This window comes from Pseudophryne corroboree, chromosome 1, assembly GCF_028390025.1.
Source record: "Pseudophryne corroboree isolate aPseCor3 chromosome 1, aPseCor3.hap2, whole genome shotgun sequence".
In the NCBI taxonomy this organism is placed as follows: domain Eukaryota; kingdom Metazoa; phylum Chordata; class Amphibia; order Anura; family Myobatrachidae; genus Pseudophryne; species Pseudophryne corroboree.
In genome coordinates this window covers 24,591,353-24,607,467 of record NC_086444.1, presented here as the reverse complement: position 1 = coordinate 24,607,467, position 16,115 = coordinate 24,591,353, and the positions used below count along the sequence as shown (strand labels likewise).

At 49.7% G+C, this 16,115-nt stretch overlaps 1 protein-coding gene across 10 annotated transcripts in view; it reads right to left on the bottom strand.

Annotated features, from left to right (window-relative positions):
- Window positions 1–16,115, bottom strand: part of UBAP2 (ubiquitin associated protein 2) — a 186,256-nt gene that overhangs the window by 116,706 nt on the left and 53,435 nt on the right. For all 10 annotated transcript variants that reach the window (XM_063957893.1, XM_063957859.1, XM_063957926.1 and 7 more), the window contains exons 4-6: window positions 5,663–5,773; window positions 5,350–5,503; window positions 5,195–5,272 (exon numbers count right to left, since the gene is read on the bottom strand). In XM_063957893.1, coding sequence (XP_063813963.1) covers window positions 5,195–5,272; window positions 5,350–5,503; window positions 5,663–5,773 — 343 coding nt within the window. The remainder of the gene's footprint in view (window positions 1–5,194; window positions 5,273–5,349; window positions 5,504–5,662; window positions 5,774–16,115) is intronic.

The following is a 16,115-nucleotide window of genomic DNA, read 5'->3' as shown; positions in this document are numbered from 1 at the left end:
TTCTTTTTGAAAGAAAATCGACAGGGCCGAAATTTGAACCTTAATAGATCCCAATTTGAGACCCATAGACAATCCTGATTGCAGGAAATGTAGGAATCGACCCAGTTGAAATTCCTCCGTCGGAGCACTCCGATCTTCGCACCACGCAACATATTTTCGCCAAATTCGGTGATAATGTTGCACGGTTACTTCTTTCCTTGCTTTAATCAAAGTAGGAATGACTTCTTCCGGCATGCCTTTTTCCATTAGGATCCGGCGTTCAACCGCCATGCCGTCAAACGCAGCCGCGGTAAGTCTTGAAACAGACAGGGACCCTGCTGAAGCAAGTCCCTCCTTAGAGGTAGAGGCCACGGATCTTCCGTGATCATCTCTTGAAGTTCCGGGTACCAAGTCCTTCTTGGCCAATCCGGAACCACTAGTATCGTTCTTACGCCTCTTTGCCGTATAATTCTCAATACTTTTGGTATGAGAGGCAGAGGAGGAAACACATACACCGACTGGTACACCCAAGGCGTTACCAGCGCGTCCACAGCTATTGCCTGCGGATCTCTTGACCTGGCGCAATACCTGTCCAGTTTTTTGTTGAGGCGAGACGCCATCATGTCCACCATTGGTCTTTCCCAACGGGTTACCAGCATGTGGAAAACTTCTGGATGAAGTCCCCACTCTCCCGGGTGAAGATCGTGTCTGCTGAGGAAGTCTGCTTCCCAGTTGTCCACTCCCGGGATGAACACTGCTGACAGTGCTATCACATGATTCTCTGCCCAGCGAAGAATCCTTGCAGCTTCTGCCATTGCACTCCTGCTTCTTGTGCCGCCCTGTCTGTTCACATGGGCGACTGCCGTGATGTTGTCCGACTGGATCAACACCGGTTTTCCCTGAAGCAGAGGTTCTGCCTGGCTTAGAGCATTGTATATTGCTCTTAGTTCCAGAATGTTTATGTGAAGAGACGTTTCCAGGCTTGTCCATACTCCCTGGAAGTTTCTTCCTTGTGTGACTGCTCCCCAGCCTCTCAGGCTGGCGTCCGTGGTCACCAGGATCCAATCCTGTATGCCGAATCTGCGGCCCTCCAATAGATGAGGACTCTGCAACCACCACAGAAGAGACACCCTTGTCCTTGGAGACAGGGTTATCCGTAGGTGCATCTGCAGATGCGACCCTGACCATTTGTCCAACAGATCCCTTTGGAAAATTCTTGCGTGGAATCTGCCGAATGGAATTGCTTCGTAAGAAGCCACCATTTTTCCCAGGACTCTTGTGCATTGATGTACAGACACCTTTCCTGGTTTTAGGAGGTTCCTGACAAGCTCGGATAACTCCTTGGCTTTTTCCTCCGGGAGAAAAACCTTTTTCTGAACCGTGTCCAGAATCATCCCTAGGAACAGCAGACGAGTTGTCGGTATTAACTGGGATTTTGGAATATTCAGAATCCACCCGTGCTGTTTTAGCACTTCTTGAGACAGTGCTAATCCCATCTCTAGCTGTTCTCTGGACCTCGCCCTTATTAGGAGATCGTCCAAGTATGGGATAATTAATACGCCTTTTCTTCGAAGAAGAATCATCATCTCGGCCATTACCTTTGTAAAGATCCGAGGTGCCGTGGACAATCCGAACGGCAGCGTCTGAAACTGATAGTGACAGTTTTGTACAACGAACCTGAGGTACCCCTGGTGTGAGGGGTAAATTGGAACGTGGAGATACGCATCCTTGATGTCCAAGGATACCATAAAGTCCCCCTCTTCCAGGTTCGCTATCACTGCTCTGAGTGACTCCATTTTGAACTTGAACTTCTTTATGTACAGGTTCAAGGACTTCAGATTTAGAATAGGTCTTACCGAGCCATCCGGCTTCGGTACCACAAAAAGAGTGGAATAATACCCCTTCCCTTGTTGTAGAAGAGGTACCTTGACTATCACCTGCTGAGAGTACAGCTTGTGAATGGCTTCCAAAACCGTCTCCCTTTCGGAGGGGGACGTTGGTAACGCAGACTTCAGGAAACGGCGAGGTGGATCTGTCTCTAATTCCAACCTGTACCCTTGAGATATTATCTGCAGGATCCAGGGATCTACCTGCGAGTGAGCCCACTGCGCGCTGTAATTTTTGAGACGACCGCCCACCGTCCCCGAGTCCGCTTGAGAAGCCCCAGCGTCATGCTGAGGCTTTTGTAGAAGCCGGGGAGGGCTTCTGTTCCTGGGAAGGAGCTGCGTGTTGCTGTCTCTTCCCTCTACCTTTGCCTCGTGGCAGATATGAATAGCCCTTTGCTCTCTTATTTTTAAAGGAACGAAAGGGCTGCGGTTGAAAAGTCGGTGCCTTTTTCTGTTGGGGAGTGACTTGAGGTAGAAAGGTGGATTTCCCGGCTGTAGCCGTGGCCACCAAATCTGATAGACCGACTCCAAATAACTCCTCCCCTTTATACGGCAAAACTTCCATATGCCGTTTTGAATCCGCATCGCCTGTCCACTGTCGCGTCCATAAAGCTCTTCTGGCCGAAATGGACATAGCACTTACCCGTGATGCCAGTGTGCAGATATCCCTCTGTGCATCACGCATATAAAGAAATGCATCCTTTATTTGTTCTAACGACAGTAAAATATTGTCCCTGTCCAGGGTATCAATATTTTCAATCAGGGACTCTGACCAAACTACCCCAGCACTGCCCATCCAGGCAGTCGCTACAGCTGGTCGTAGTATAACACCTGCATGTGTGTATATACTTTTCTGGATATTTTCCATCCTCCTATCTGATGGATCTTTAAGTGCGGCCGTCTCAGGAGAGGGTAACGCCACTTGTTTAGATAAGCGTGTTAGCGCCTTGTCCACCCTAGGAGGTGTTTCCCAGCGCTCCCTAACCTCTGGCGGGAAAGGGTATAATGCCAATAATTTCTTTGAAATTATCAGCTTTTTATCAGGGGCAACCCACGCTTCATTACACACGTCATTTAATTCTTCTGATTCAGGAAAAACTATAGGTAGTTTTTTCATACCCCACATAATACCCTGTTTAGTGGTACCTGTAGTATCAGCTAAATGTAACGCCTCCTTCATTGCCAAAATCATATAACGTGTGGCCCTACTGGAAAATACGGTTGATTCGTCACCGTCACCACTGGAGTCATCGCCTGTGTCTGGGTCTGTGTCGACCGACTGAGGCAAAGGGCGTTTCACAGCCCCTGACGGTGTTTGAGTCGCCTGGACAGGCACTAATTGATTGTCCGGCCGCCTCATGTCGTCAAACGACTGCTTTAGCGTGTTGACACTATCCCGTAGTTCCATAAATAAAGGCATCCATTCTGGTGTCGACTCCCTAGGGGGTGACATCCTCATATTTGGCAATTGCTCCGCCTCCACACCAATATCGTCCTCATACATGTCGACACACACGTACCGACACACAGCAGACACACAGGGAATGCTCCTAACGAAGACAGGACCCACTAGCCCTTTGGGGAGACAGAGGGAGAGTTTGCCAGCACACACCAAAAGCGCTATATATATATCAGGGATAGCCTTATAATAAGTGCTCCCTTATAGCTGCTTTGTTATATCAAATATCGCCATAAATGTGCCCCCCCCTCTCTGTTTTACCCTGTTTCTGTAGTGCAGTGCAGGGGAGAGACTTGGGAGCCGTCCTGACCAGCGGAGCTGTGAGAGGAAATGGCGCCGTGTGCTGAGGAGATAGGCCCCGCCCCTTTTCTGGCGGGCTCGTCTCCCGCTATTTAGAAACATTAGGCAGGGGTTAAATATCTCCATATAGCCTCTAGGGCTATATGTGAGGTATTTTTAGCCATTATAGGTAATCATTTGCCTCCCAGGGCGCCCCCCTCCCAGCGCCCTGCACCCTCAGTGACTGCCGTGTGAAGTGTGCTGAGAGGAAAATGGCGCACAGCTGCAGTGCTGTGCGCTACCTTTTGAAGACTGCAGGAGTCTTCAGCCGCCGATTCTGGACCTCTTCTGATTTCAGCATCTGCAAGGGGGCCGGCGGCGTGGCTCCGGTGACCATCCAGGCTGTACCTGTGATCGTCCCTCTGGAGCTGATGTCCAGTAGCCAAGAAGCCAATCCATCCTGCACGCAGGTGAGTTCACTTCTTCTCCCCTAAGTCCCTCGTTGCAGTGATCCTGTTGCCAGCAGGACTCACTGTAAAATAAAAAACCTAGCTAAACTTTTTCTAAGCAGCTCTTTAGGAGAGCCACCTAGATTGCACCCTTCTCGGCCGGGCACAAAAATCTAACTGGAGTCTGGAGGAGGGTCATAGGGGGAGGAGCCAGTGCACACCACCTGATCGGAAAAAGCTTTACTTTTTGTGCCCTGTCTCCTGCGGAGCCGCTATTCCCCATGGTCCTTTCAGGAACCCCAGCATCCACTAGGACGATAGAGAAACATACAGCAATATAAGTTACCCTACTCAACCCATAAGGACAGAGGGCCTAATTCAGACCTGATCGGTGCGGTGTTTTTGCACAGCCGCCGATCAGGTCTGAACTGCGCATGCGCCGGCATCGCAGTGTGCCGCCACATGCCAGACAGCCGTCTCAGCCCTGCGATCTCCTCTGCCTGACTGACAGGCAGAGGCGGTGGGTGGGCGGGCCGGCGGCGTAGGGGGCGCAGTCCGGGCAACGAAGGTGTACCTGGACCGTGCGGGGTGTGGACCGCGGCGGCTGCGTAACGTCACACGCAGCCGCTGCGACCCTCACAGCGACGGGTACCTCCCTGCCAGCGCGCAGGAGCTGCGCTGGTAGGGAGCTACTCCTAAAGTACAAAATCATGGCCGCTGTGCGATGCTTTGGTACTTGTGCGGGGGTGGATGTTAGACGTGGTTAGACGCTGTGCCTGGATTCAGTGGACTGAGTGATGTTTTACACGCTCCCCTCCGGCCATGCTCCAGGTTAGTGGAGGCTATTATGCAGTAGTGAGAAGAGATTCTACTAGACCAGGCAAAGAAGTTGAAATAAATAAAAACAAGGTTACAATGAAAGGGCCCAAGGCTCCAGTACTAGGGGCGCGGAACCCAAACTCTGTGGAACATAGCCAGTCATCAGTACCCATCCCAAGAAGCCAGGTACAATTCCTGAAAAAATGAAAGTGCCAGGCTCCAATTATCCACCTGTCTATACCCCATAGTCTATGCTCCAGTGTCCCTTAGTGGATAAAGGAGAAAATAGATTTGGTCATTTCAGTAACACGTTAAAACCGTACCTCGCCCCCGGCCACGTCTCCCACGGTCCGCAGCTCTCTCGCCAGGACCGCTGTCCACTCCATTTTCTTCTGCTCTAACTGCAGGAAACAAAACACCATTAGCAATCTACACACGTTTAGGGGAATTTATAGGCGATGAGATAAGGGCAGCATACACTCTCTCCCACGGCTCCCTCCACGGCCACGTCTGTTGGAAGTGCCGCGACCGCGGCTCATTTCTCTGTCTCCTCTTTTCTCCCGGTTCTCTTTGTTTTCAGAGCTCTCTTTGCCGATGCTTTTCTTTTTGCCCCCAACAGTTTCCCAGGACGTCTACATGGAGGGGGGAAAGTGTGTAAGGGTCTTCTCATTCGAGGACTCTTATAACGGCATAGCCAACAGTCACATCCCGCTAATAATGGGTACTACAGAGACCTAACAGTCTATTCAGAGCATCGTCAGGCATGCGGAACATACGGCGGACCATCTCACCGTGTCAGAGTTTCCTTCCAGTAGTATATTAATGGCTCGGTTCACATCTCCATTGCAGTCGTGTAGCGCCACTATGCACTCGTCCTGGTTCTTCCCCGTCACCTCCATTAGCTGTACAGTGAAATCACAAGAGATTACCAAGGAGAACAACAAGAACTGTGCTCTTTATATTACAATTACAGCCTCAAATGTATTCATTTGTATGATCTGCTAGGCCAGTTATGCAGTACCTGCAGCCCAGTCGCCCTCATTATATGCAGCCCTCTGGTGGGAGTGTCAGACAGGAGGGTGTAAATTCAGACACTGAATTGACTTTTGTTTTACATCAAAACCATTGCTAAAAGGCATTACAGGAGATATTTAATTGCCTGCTGAAACCATTGCCTGGGTGCTCTTGCATTTTAGCTCATTTTCATTCCAGAAGCCAGAGCGGGGATGTAATGCGCACAAGCTCACACACATTTACATGTCTAAAGAAATCATATCTTCCTGCATCGAATGCCAGTTTTCTCTATGAGCCTCAGGACTGCAGCTGTTCAACGGAACTGCTGACCGTACAGTAGAGGGATCCACGCGGAGAGAGTACAGCGGCAGTGCAGGAGGATGTGTTGCTGCAGTGGAGAGTACTGTTACATGGGATTGACCCACTCCCGGCCTTGCATATACCTCCGTCTCCATAAGGATCTTTTTAGCAATCCTGCAAGGCATTTCTCACTAGTAAGTTTTATGGGGGTCATTCTGACCCGTTCGCTCGCTGCTTTTTGTCGCAGCCGAGTGAATGGGTCCCTACTGAGCATGCCAGACGGCCGAAGGCCGTAGCAGGGCTGCGATCGCCTTTGCCTGATCGACAGGCAAAGGCGATCGCTGGGCGGGAGGGGACGGAACGGCGGCGTTTGGCCGCCGTTTTGTGGGAGCGGTCCGGCCAACTCAAGCGTGGCCGGACCGAACTGGGGGCGGGCCGCAGCGGCTGCGTGACGTCAGACGCAGCAGGACGGGGAGTGATGAGTAGCTCCCAGCCAGCACGCTAAAGCTGCACTGGCCGGGAGCTACTCATGTGCAAAGGCATTGCCGCTGTGAGATGCCTTTGCACTTCTGCAGGGGGGGGGGGCGGCACTGACATGCGGGGCGGACTAGCCCTGTGCTGGGCGTCCCCCCGCATGTTAGTGCGAATGATCGTAGCTGTGCTAAATTTAGCACAACTACGATCAACTCAGAATGACCCCCTATGTATTTTACATGTTTAAGCAAGTCAACTTTTATTGTGGCCCTATCACAGTGTGTTTGGAACATCACCAATTTTTCTTTTTTAAATAAACACTAATTCTTATCAATGCAAAAATTAGATGGGTTGGTCGAGGGAACCGTAGGAGCTGGCACTTTCAGGCCTGTGTAACTAAGACTGTAGCTTCTCTCCTCCCTCTTTCTCAGAAAAACCTGAACACAAACCTTCCCTCCTTAATGCGAAACATGCAATCTGGTAGAAATTTTGCGAAGGTGTGCACAGAAGACCCGGAGGTCCTATGACAACTGCTCTGCTGAAACCCTGGGGCGCGCAGAACAGGAAGTACTCACTACCCCGGGAGAGTGACCTGACAACCACTCTGGAGTAAGCCTGGGGGATAACGCAGCGGATCTGCTTTCCAGATGGGCAACCATGCTTATTTACATCATAACGTACTGGGAGACGGTCCATGCACCGAAGTGAGGTGGTCTCGTCCGAATACAGGTGAAGGGTCAGGACCACATCCAAAAGAAAAGGGGATGGAATACAGGGAGACAATTGGTCCTGATTAACGTGAAATGACAAAACAACCTTTGGCTCATAAGAGATGAAGAAGGGAACTCTTAAAACAAGGCCCCAAGATTTGAAACATGCGGTGTCCACACTATGGCCACCAGGAAAAACAACTTGAAGGTTAAAAGCTTGAGCTCAACCGATTCCAAAATCTCAAATGAGGTCTTTTGAAGGGCCGACAGGACCAGATTCAGATTCTCTGGTACCACTGGAGAGGAAAGAGAAGAAAAAAGATTAAAAAAAAAAAAAAAAGAAGAAGGAGGCTGGACCAAAATAGGGAGTTGCACCTTCAACTCCAAACCATCCTGAAGGATAGGGGATACAAAACCTCCACACTCTGTGCTAGCTTCTATCAGAAACATTTTCCCGGCTCGCAACATGGTCCGGAAGAAAAGCCTGCAGGGTATTGCCTTCAATTGCCACGTCATTAAAAATAAGAATTTACTTACCGATAATTCTATTTCTCGGAGTCCGTAGTGGATGCTGGGGTTCCTGAAAGGACCATGGGGGAATAGCGGCTCCGCAGGAGACAGGGCACAAAAAGTAAAGCTTTCCGATCAGGTGGTGTGCACTGGCTCCTCCCCCTATGACCCTGCTCCAAGCCTCAGTTAGGTACTGTGCCCGGACGAGCGTACACAATAAGGGAGGAATTTTGAATCCCGGGTAAGACTCATACCAGCCACACCAATCACACCGTACAACTTGTGATCTAAACCCAGTTAACAGTATGATAACAGAGGAGCCTCTGAAAGATGGCTCCCTACAACAATAACCCGAATTAGTTAACAATAACTATGTACAATTATTGCAGATAATCCGCACTTGGGATGGGCGCCCAGCATCCACTACGGACTCCGAGAAATAGAATTATCGGTAAGTAAATTCTTATTTTCTCTATCGTCCTAGTGGATGCTGGGGTTCCTGAAAGGACCATGGGGATTATACCAAAGCTCCCAAACGGGCGGGAGAGTGCGGATGACTCTGCAGCACCGAATGAGAGAACTCCAGGTCCTCCTTAGCCAGAGTATCAAATTTGTAAAATTTTACAAACGTGTTCTCCCCTGACCACGTAGCTGCTCGGCAAAGTTGTAATGCCGAGACCCCTCGGGCAGCCGCCCAAGATGAGCCCACCTTCCTTGTGGAGTGGGCCTTTACAGATTTAGGCTGTGGCAGGCCTGCCACAGAATGTGCAAGTTGGATTGTGCTACAGATCCAACGAGCAATCGTCTGCTTAGACGCAGGAGCACCCATCTTGTTGGGTGCATACAATATAAACAACGAGTCAGATTTTCTGACTCCAGCTGTCCTTGCAATATATATTTTCAATGCTCTGACAACGTCCAGTAACTTGGAGTCCTCCAAGTCACTTGTAGCCGCAGGCACTACAATAGGCTGGTTCAGATGAAATGCTGACACCACCTTAGGGAGAAAATGCGGACGAGTCCGCAGTTCCGCCCTGTCCGAATGGAAAATCAGATATGGGCTTTTGTAAGATAAAGCTGCCAGTTCTGACACTCTCCTGGCCGAAGCCAGGGCTAGTAGCATGGTCACTTTCCATGTGAGATATTTCAAATCCACATTTTTTAGTGGTTCAAACCAATGAGATTTTAGAAAGTCCAAAACCACATTGAGATCCCACGGTGCCACTGGAGGCACCACAGGAGGCTGTATATGCAGCACTCCCTTAACAATAGTCTGGACTTCAGGGACTGAAGCCAATTCTTTCTGGAAGAAAATCGACAGGGCCGAAATTTGAACCTTAATAGATCCCAATTTGAGACCCATAGACAATCCTGATTGCAGGAAATGTAGGAATCGACCCAGATGAAATTCCTCCGTCGGAGCACTCCGATCCTCGCACCACGCAACATATTTTCGCCAAATGCGGTGATAATGTTGCACGGTTACTTCCTTCCTTGCTTTAATCAAAGTAGGAATGACTTCTTCCGGCATGCCTTTTTCCTTTAGGATCCGGCGTTCAACCGCCATGCCGTCAAACGCAGCCGCGGTAAGTCTTGAAACAGACAGGGACCCTGCTGAAGCAAGTCCCTCCTTAGAGGTAGAGGCCACGGATCTTCCGTGATCATCTCTTGAAGTTCCGGGTACCAAGTCCTTCTTGGCCAATCCGGAACCACTAGTATCGTTCTTACGCCTCTTTGCCGTATAATTCTCAATACTTTTGGTATGAGAGGCAGAGGAGGAAACACATACACCGACTGGTACACCCAAGGCGTTACCAGCGCGTCCACAGCTATTGCCTGCGGATCTCTTGACCTGGCGCAATACCTGTCCAGTTTTTTGTTGAGGCGAGACGCCATCATGTCCACCATTGGTCTTTCCCAACGGGTTACCAGCATGTGGAAGACTTCTGGATGAAGTCCCCACTCTCCCGGGTGAAGGTCGTGTCTGCTGAGGAAGTCTGCTTCCCAGTTGTCCACTCCCGGGATGAACACTGCTGACAGTGCTATCACATGATTCTCTGCCCAGCGAAGAATCCTTGCAGCTTCTGCCATTGCACTCCTGCTTCTTGTGCCGCCCTGTCTGTTCACATGGGCGACTGCCGTGATGTTGTCCGACTGGATCAACACCGGTTTTCCCTGAAGCAGAGGTTCTGCCTGGCTTAGGGCATTGTAGATTGCTCTTAGTTCCAGAATGTTTATGTGAAGAGACGTTTCCAGGCTCGTCCACACTCCCTGGAAGTTTCTTCCTTGTGTGACTGCTCCCCAGCCTCTCAGGCTGGCGTCCGTGGTCACCAGGATCCAATCCTGTATGCCGAATCTGCGGCCCTCCAATAGATGAGCACTCTGCAACCACCACAGAAGAGATACCCTTGTCCTTGGAGACAGGGTTATCCGCTGGTGCATCTGAAGATGCGACCCTGACCATTTGTCCAACAGATCCCTCTGGAAAATTCTTGCGTGGAATCTGCCGAATGGAATTGCTTCGTAAGAAGCCACCATTTTTCCCAGGACTCTTGTGCATTGATGTACAGACACCTTTCCTGGTTTTAGGAGGTTCCTGACAAGCTCGGATAACTCCTTGGCTTTTTCCTCCGGGAGAAAAACCTTTTTCTGAACCGTGTCCAGAATCATCCCTAGGAACAGCAGACGAGTTGTTGGCATTAACTGGGATTTTGGAATATTCAGAATCCACCCGTGCTGTTTTAGCACTTCTTGAGACAGTGCTAATCCCATCTCTAGCTGTTCTCTGGACCTTGCCCTTATCAGGAGATCGTCCAAGTATGGGATAATTAATACGCCTTTTCTTCGAAGAAGAATCATCATCTCGGCCATTACCTTTGTAAAGACCCGAGGTGCCGTGGACAATCCGAACGGCAGCGTCTGAAACTGATAGTGACAGTTTTGTACGACGAACCTGAGGTACCCCTGGTGTGAGGGGTAAATTGGAACGTGGAGGTACGCATCCTTGATGTCCAAGGATACCATAAAGTCCCCTTCTTCCAGGTTCGCTATCACTGCTCTGAGTGACTCCATCTTGAACTTGAACTTCTTTATGTACAGGTTCAATGACTTCAGATTTAGAATAGGTCTTACCGAGCCATCCGGCTTCGGTACCACAAATAGAGTGGAATAATACCCCTTTCCTTGTTGTAGAAGAGGTACCTTGACTATCACCTGCTGAGAGTACAGCTTGTGAATGGCTTCCAAGACCGTCTCCCTTTCGGAGGGGGACGTTGGTAAAGCAGACTTCAGGAAACGGCGAGGTGGATCTGTCTCTAGTTCCAACCTGTATCCCTGAGATATTATCTGCAGGATCCAGGGATCTACCTGCGAGTGAGCCCACTGCGCGCTGAAATTCTTGAGACGACCGCCCACCGCCCCCGAGTCCGCTTGAGAAGCCCCAGCGTCATGCTGAGGCTTTTGTAGAAGCGGGGGAGGGCTTCTGTTCCTGGGAAGGAGCTGCCTGTTGCTGTCTCTTCCCCCTTCCTCTGCCTCGTGGCAGATATGAATATCCCTTTGCTCTCTTGTTTTTAAAGGAACGAAAGGGCTGCGGTTGAAAAGTCGGTGTCTTTTTCTGTTGGGGAGTAACTTGAGGTAAAAAGGTGGATTTCCCGGCTGTAGCCGTGGCCACCAAATCTGATAGACCGACTCCAAATAACTCCTCCCCTTTATACGGCAAAACTTCCATATGCCGTTTTGAGTCCGCATCGCCTGACCACTGTCGCGTCCATAAACTTCTTCTGGCCGAAATGGACATAGCACTTACCCGTGATGCCAGTGTGCAGATATCCCTCTGTGCATCACGCATATAAAGAAATGCATCCTTTATTTGCTCTAAAGACAGTAAAACATTGTCCCTATCCAGGGTATCAATATTTTCAATCAGGGACTCTGACCAAGCTACTCCAGCACTGCACATCCAGGCTGTCGCTATAGCTGGTCGTAGTATAACACCTGTATGTGTGTATATACTTTTTTGGATATTTTCCATCCTCCTATCTACTGGATCTTTAAGTGCGGCCGTCTCAGGAGAGGGTAACGCCACTTGTTTAGATAAGCGTGTGAGCGCCTTGTCCACCCTAGGAGGTGTTTCCCAGCGCGCCCTAACCTCTGGCGGGAAAGGGTATAAAGCCAATAACTTCTTTGAAATTAGCATCTTTTTATCGGGGGCAACCCACGCTTCATCACACACCTCATTTAGTTCTTCTGATTCAGGAAAAACTATAGGTAGTTTTTTCACACCCCACATAATACCCTGTTTAGTGGTACCTGTAGTATCAGCTAAATGTAACGCCTCCTTCATTGCCAAAATCATATAACGTGTGGCCCTACTGGAAAATACGGTTGATTCGTCACCGTCGCCACTGGAATCAGTGCCTGTGTCTGGGTCTGTGTCGACCGACTGAGGCAAAGGGCGTTTTACAGCCCCTGACGGTGTTTGAGGCGCCTGGACAGGCACTAATTGATTGTCCGGCCGTCTCATGTCGTCAAACGACTGCTTTAGCGTGTTGACACTATCCCGTAATTCCATAAATAAAGGCATCCATTCTGGTGTCGACCCCCTAGGAGGTGACATCCCCATATTTGGCAATTGCTCCGCCTCCACACCAATATCGTCCTCATACATGTCGACACACACGTACCGACACACAGCAGACACACAGGGAATGCTCTTAACGAAGACAGGACCCGACTAGCCCTTTGGGGAGACAGAGGGAGAGTCTGCCAGCACACACCAAAGCGCTATATATATGACAGGGATAGCCTTATAATAAGTGCTCCCTGTATAGCTGCTTTTATAATATAATTTTTGCCACTATTTTGCCCCCCCTCTCTTGTTTTACCCTGTTTCTGTAGTGCAGTGCAGGGGAGAGACCTGGGAGCCGTCCTGACCAGCGGAGCTGTGTAAGGAAAATGGCGCTGTGTGCTGAGGAGATAGGCCCCGCCCCTTTTACGGCGGGCTCGTCTCCCGCTCTTTAGTGGATTCTGGCAGGGGTTAAATATCTCCATATAGCCCCCGGAGGCTATATGTGAGGTATTTTTTAGCCAAATAGGTTTTCATTTGCCTCCCAGGGCGCTCCCCTCCCAGCGCCCTGCACCCTCAGTGACTGCCGTGTGAAGTGTGCTGAGAGGAAAATGGCGCACAGCTGCAGTGCTGTGCGCTACCTTTAGAAGACTGAGGAGTCTTCTGCCGCCGATTCTGGACCTCTTCTTGTTTCAGCATCTGCAAGGGGGCCGGCGGCGAGGCTCCGGTGACCATCCAGGCTGTACCTGTGATCGTCCCTCTGGAGCTAATGTCCAGTAGCCAAGAAGCCAATCCATCCTGCACGCAGGTGAGTTCACTTCTTCTCCCCTAAGTCCCTCGTTGCAGTGATCCTGTTGCCAGCAGGACTCACTGTAAAATAAAAAACCTAAGCTAAACTTTTCTAAGCAGCTCTTTAGGAGAGCCACCTAGATTGCACCCTTCTCGGCCGGGCACAAAAATCTAACTGAGGCTTGGAGGAGGGTCATAGGGGGAGGAGCCAGTGCACACCACCTGATCGGAAAGCTTTACTTTTTGTGCCCTGTCTCCTGCGGAGCCGCTATTCCCCCATGGTCCTTTCAGGAACCCCAGCATCCACTAGGACGATAGAGAAATCAGCTAATCAGGATGCAAGAAAAGCACCAACCGGGACCAACACAAGAGTGAGAACGTACATCAGAATAACATGCATCCAAGATCAGATTCGTTTGACAACATAAGGAAACATTGGCAACGGGGGAAAACATACCCCAGGCTGAACATCCATGGGGCAGATGTACTAAGCCTTGGAAAGTAATGAAGTCGACAGAGAAACTATTAACCATTCAGCTCCTAATGGGTATTTTCAAAGACAGCCTGGAACATGGCAGATTGGAGCGGATAGGCTGGTACTCTCTTTGTCCACTGTATCACTCTTCAAAGCTTAGTACATCTACCCCATGAACTCCACCGCAAAAGTACTCGGATCCCTGGACCAAGAACAAAACAGAGGAACCTTGCAGCTGTGACAGGCTAAAGTCCACCTTCCAAATTCTATTGCCGCTCTGTCCTCCTAGCTCTCTCTGTGGAGAATGCACCACTTACAGATCATTACAGACTGTATACCATCAATTGACTGTGGACAAGCCATGTATGATCGTTCGGGATAACTGGTGATAACAGCTGGCAAGGGGAATTTTAGACATCGGTCTCTTAACAGCTGGAGATCACACCCTAAGGTCATCCCCGTGGATGCCTGTGGACCCTGAAGAAGACAAGAACATTGGGGCAGATGTATTAACCTGGAGAAGGCATAAGGAAGTGATAAACCAGTGACAAATGCAAGGTGATAACACGCATCAGCCAATCAGCTTCTGTTAAATTACATATTGGAGTCGATTGGCTGGTGCGTGTATCACTTCCTTATGCCTTCTCCGGGTTAATACATCTGCCCCATTATCTGTAAGAACTGTGCAGGTTTTCAATCTTTATTATAAGAAGGTGCCTGCCCGCACTCCCCCGTGTCCCAGGTGTGGGACTGCGTTTTAATTACCGTCAGCAAAACAGTTATCGGTATTCATTAACTTCTTTAAGAAGCAAAATTGTTGCTGGAGAATAATCCTTAAGGGGAACGCTATCCTCGGCTCCAGATGATTTTAATTACAGATACTGGTCATGGACGGAGTGTACAGTATATATAAAGTATCTATTAACTGCAGTATTTATATCTGTCTGCCATATTATGTCTTTAGCATGCTATATTGATGTATGCGCAACTCTGATCTTTATATTATTGTTTACATATGATGGATATGTTCATTTAGAATACGTTTATTAGAGTTATACATACCAAATGCTAGATACTCATTATCCCTCTCTTGATGGTCATGGTTTGTATTTGGAGGAGACACAGACACCATTAAGAGAGCGCTGCAGATCTGTACCTGGCTATATTTTATGAGACTGTGTAGATTGTGTGTCATATTGGTGCACACAGATGCAACACACTTAGGGGGTCATTCCGAGTTGATCGCTCGCTAGCTACTTTTAGCAGCCCTGCAAACACATTGTCGCCGCCCACTGGGGAGTGTATTTTTGCAGAAGTGTGAACACTTGTGCAGCAGAGCGCCTGCAAAATCCTTTTGTGCAAAACAAGACCAGCGTTGTAGTTACTCTTCGTGTGCATTGATTCTAATGACGGCGGGACGGCTTTTGACGTCACACACCCGCCCAGCCACGCCTGCGTTTTTCATGACACGCCTGCGTTTTTCTAAGCACTCCCTGAAAACGGTCGGTTGACACCCAGAAACGCCCACTTCATGTCAATCTTCCTGCGTTCGGGCGGGCGACTGAAAGTTTCGCTAGAACCTGTGCAAAACCACGATGCCCTTTGTAACCGTAGGTCGCGCGTGCCTATTGCGGTGCACACGCATGCGCAGATTAGCCATTTTATTCACTGATCGCTACGCTGCGAACAACGGCAGCTAGCGATCAACTCGGAATGACCCCCTTAAGGTGCATACACACATGCCAAGAAAGTAAACGGCGTCGCTCATTTTCACCCTTCCTGAGCAACGTCGTTTATTTGGCAAGTGTGTATGCCGCCGTCGAGCGATGCGAGGGCCCGTGGGTCGTTAACGACCCTCGCTGTTGGCTGTGCATGCAGCTCAATTTGGACTGTTCTCCGAAGGCTGCATGCCCGGCCGCTGCATGAAGTCACCGAGCGATATGGTTTTCGTATCGCCCAGTGTGTACGCGCTGCCACCGACCGCCCCGGCAGGGAAGAGAACACACTAGGCAACGTCACTCAGAGCGCATTGCCCAGTGTGTACCCACCTTCACAAGCATCTATCATGGAATATACAGCTGGAATGCAGATAACACTAGTACAAATCAGACAGACACAAATACACTATGGTACTTAGCCTTCCAGAGAAAGGCCAAGAGTAGGGAAGCTGGGGTCTAAGCTATGGCCCCAGAGGTGACATAGAAACAGGAAAGCAGAGGAATGGTCTATCACTCCTTCTGGAAAATCAAAGCAGCAGACTGAACTGCTCCACTGCGAAGGTAGGCCGGCACTTAGCAAGCTCCACCCCCGCCAATAATCTAGCCATTCCCAGGCAGCATGACAGAGCACTCTTCCTCCTGAGAGGTGCGGAGCTGCAGGGAATCGGTCAACACGGTCACATCGATGGC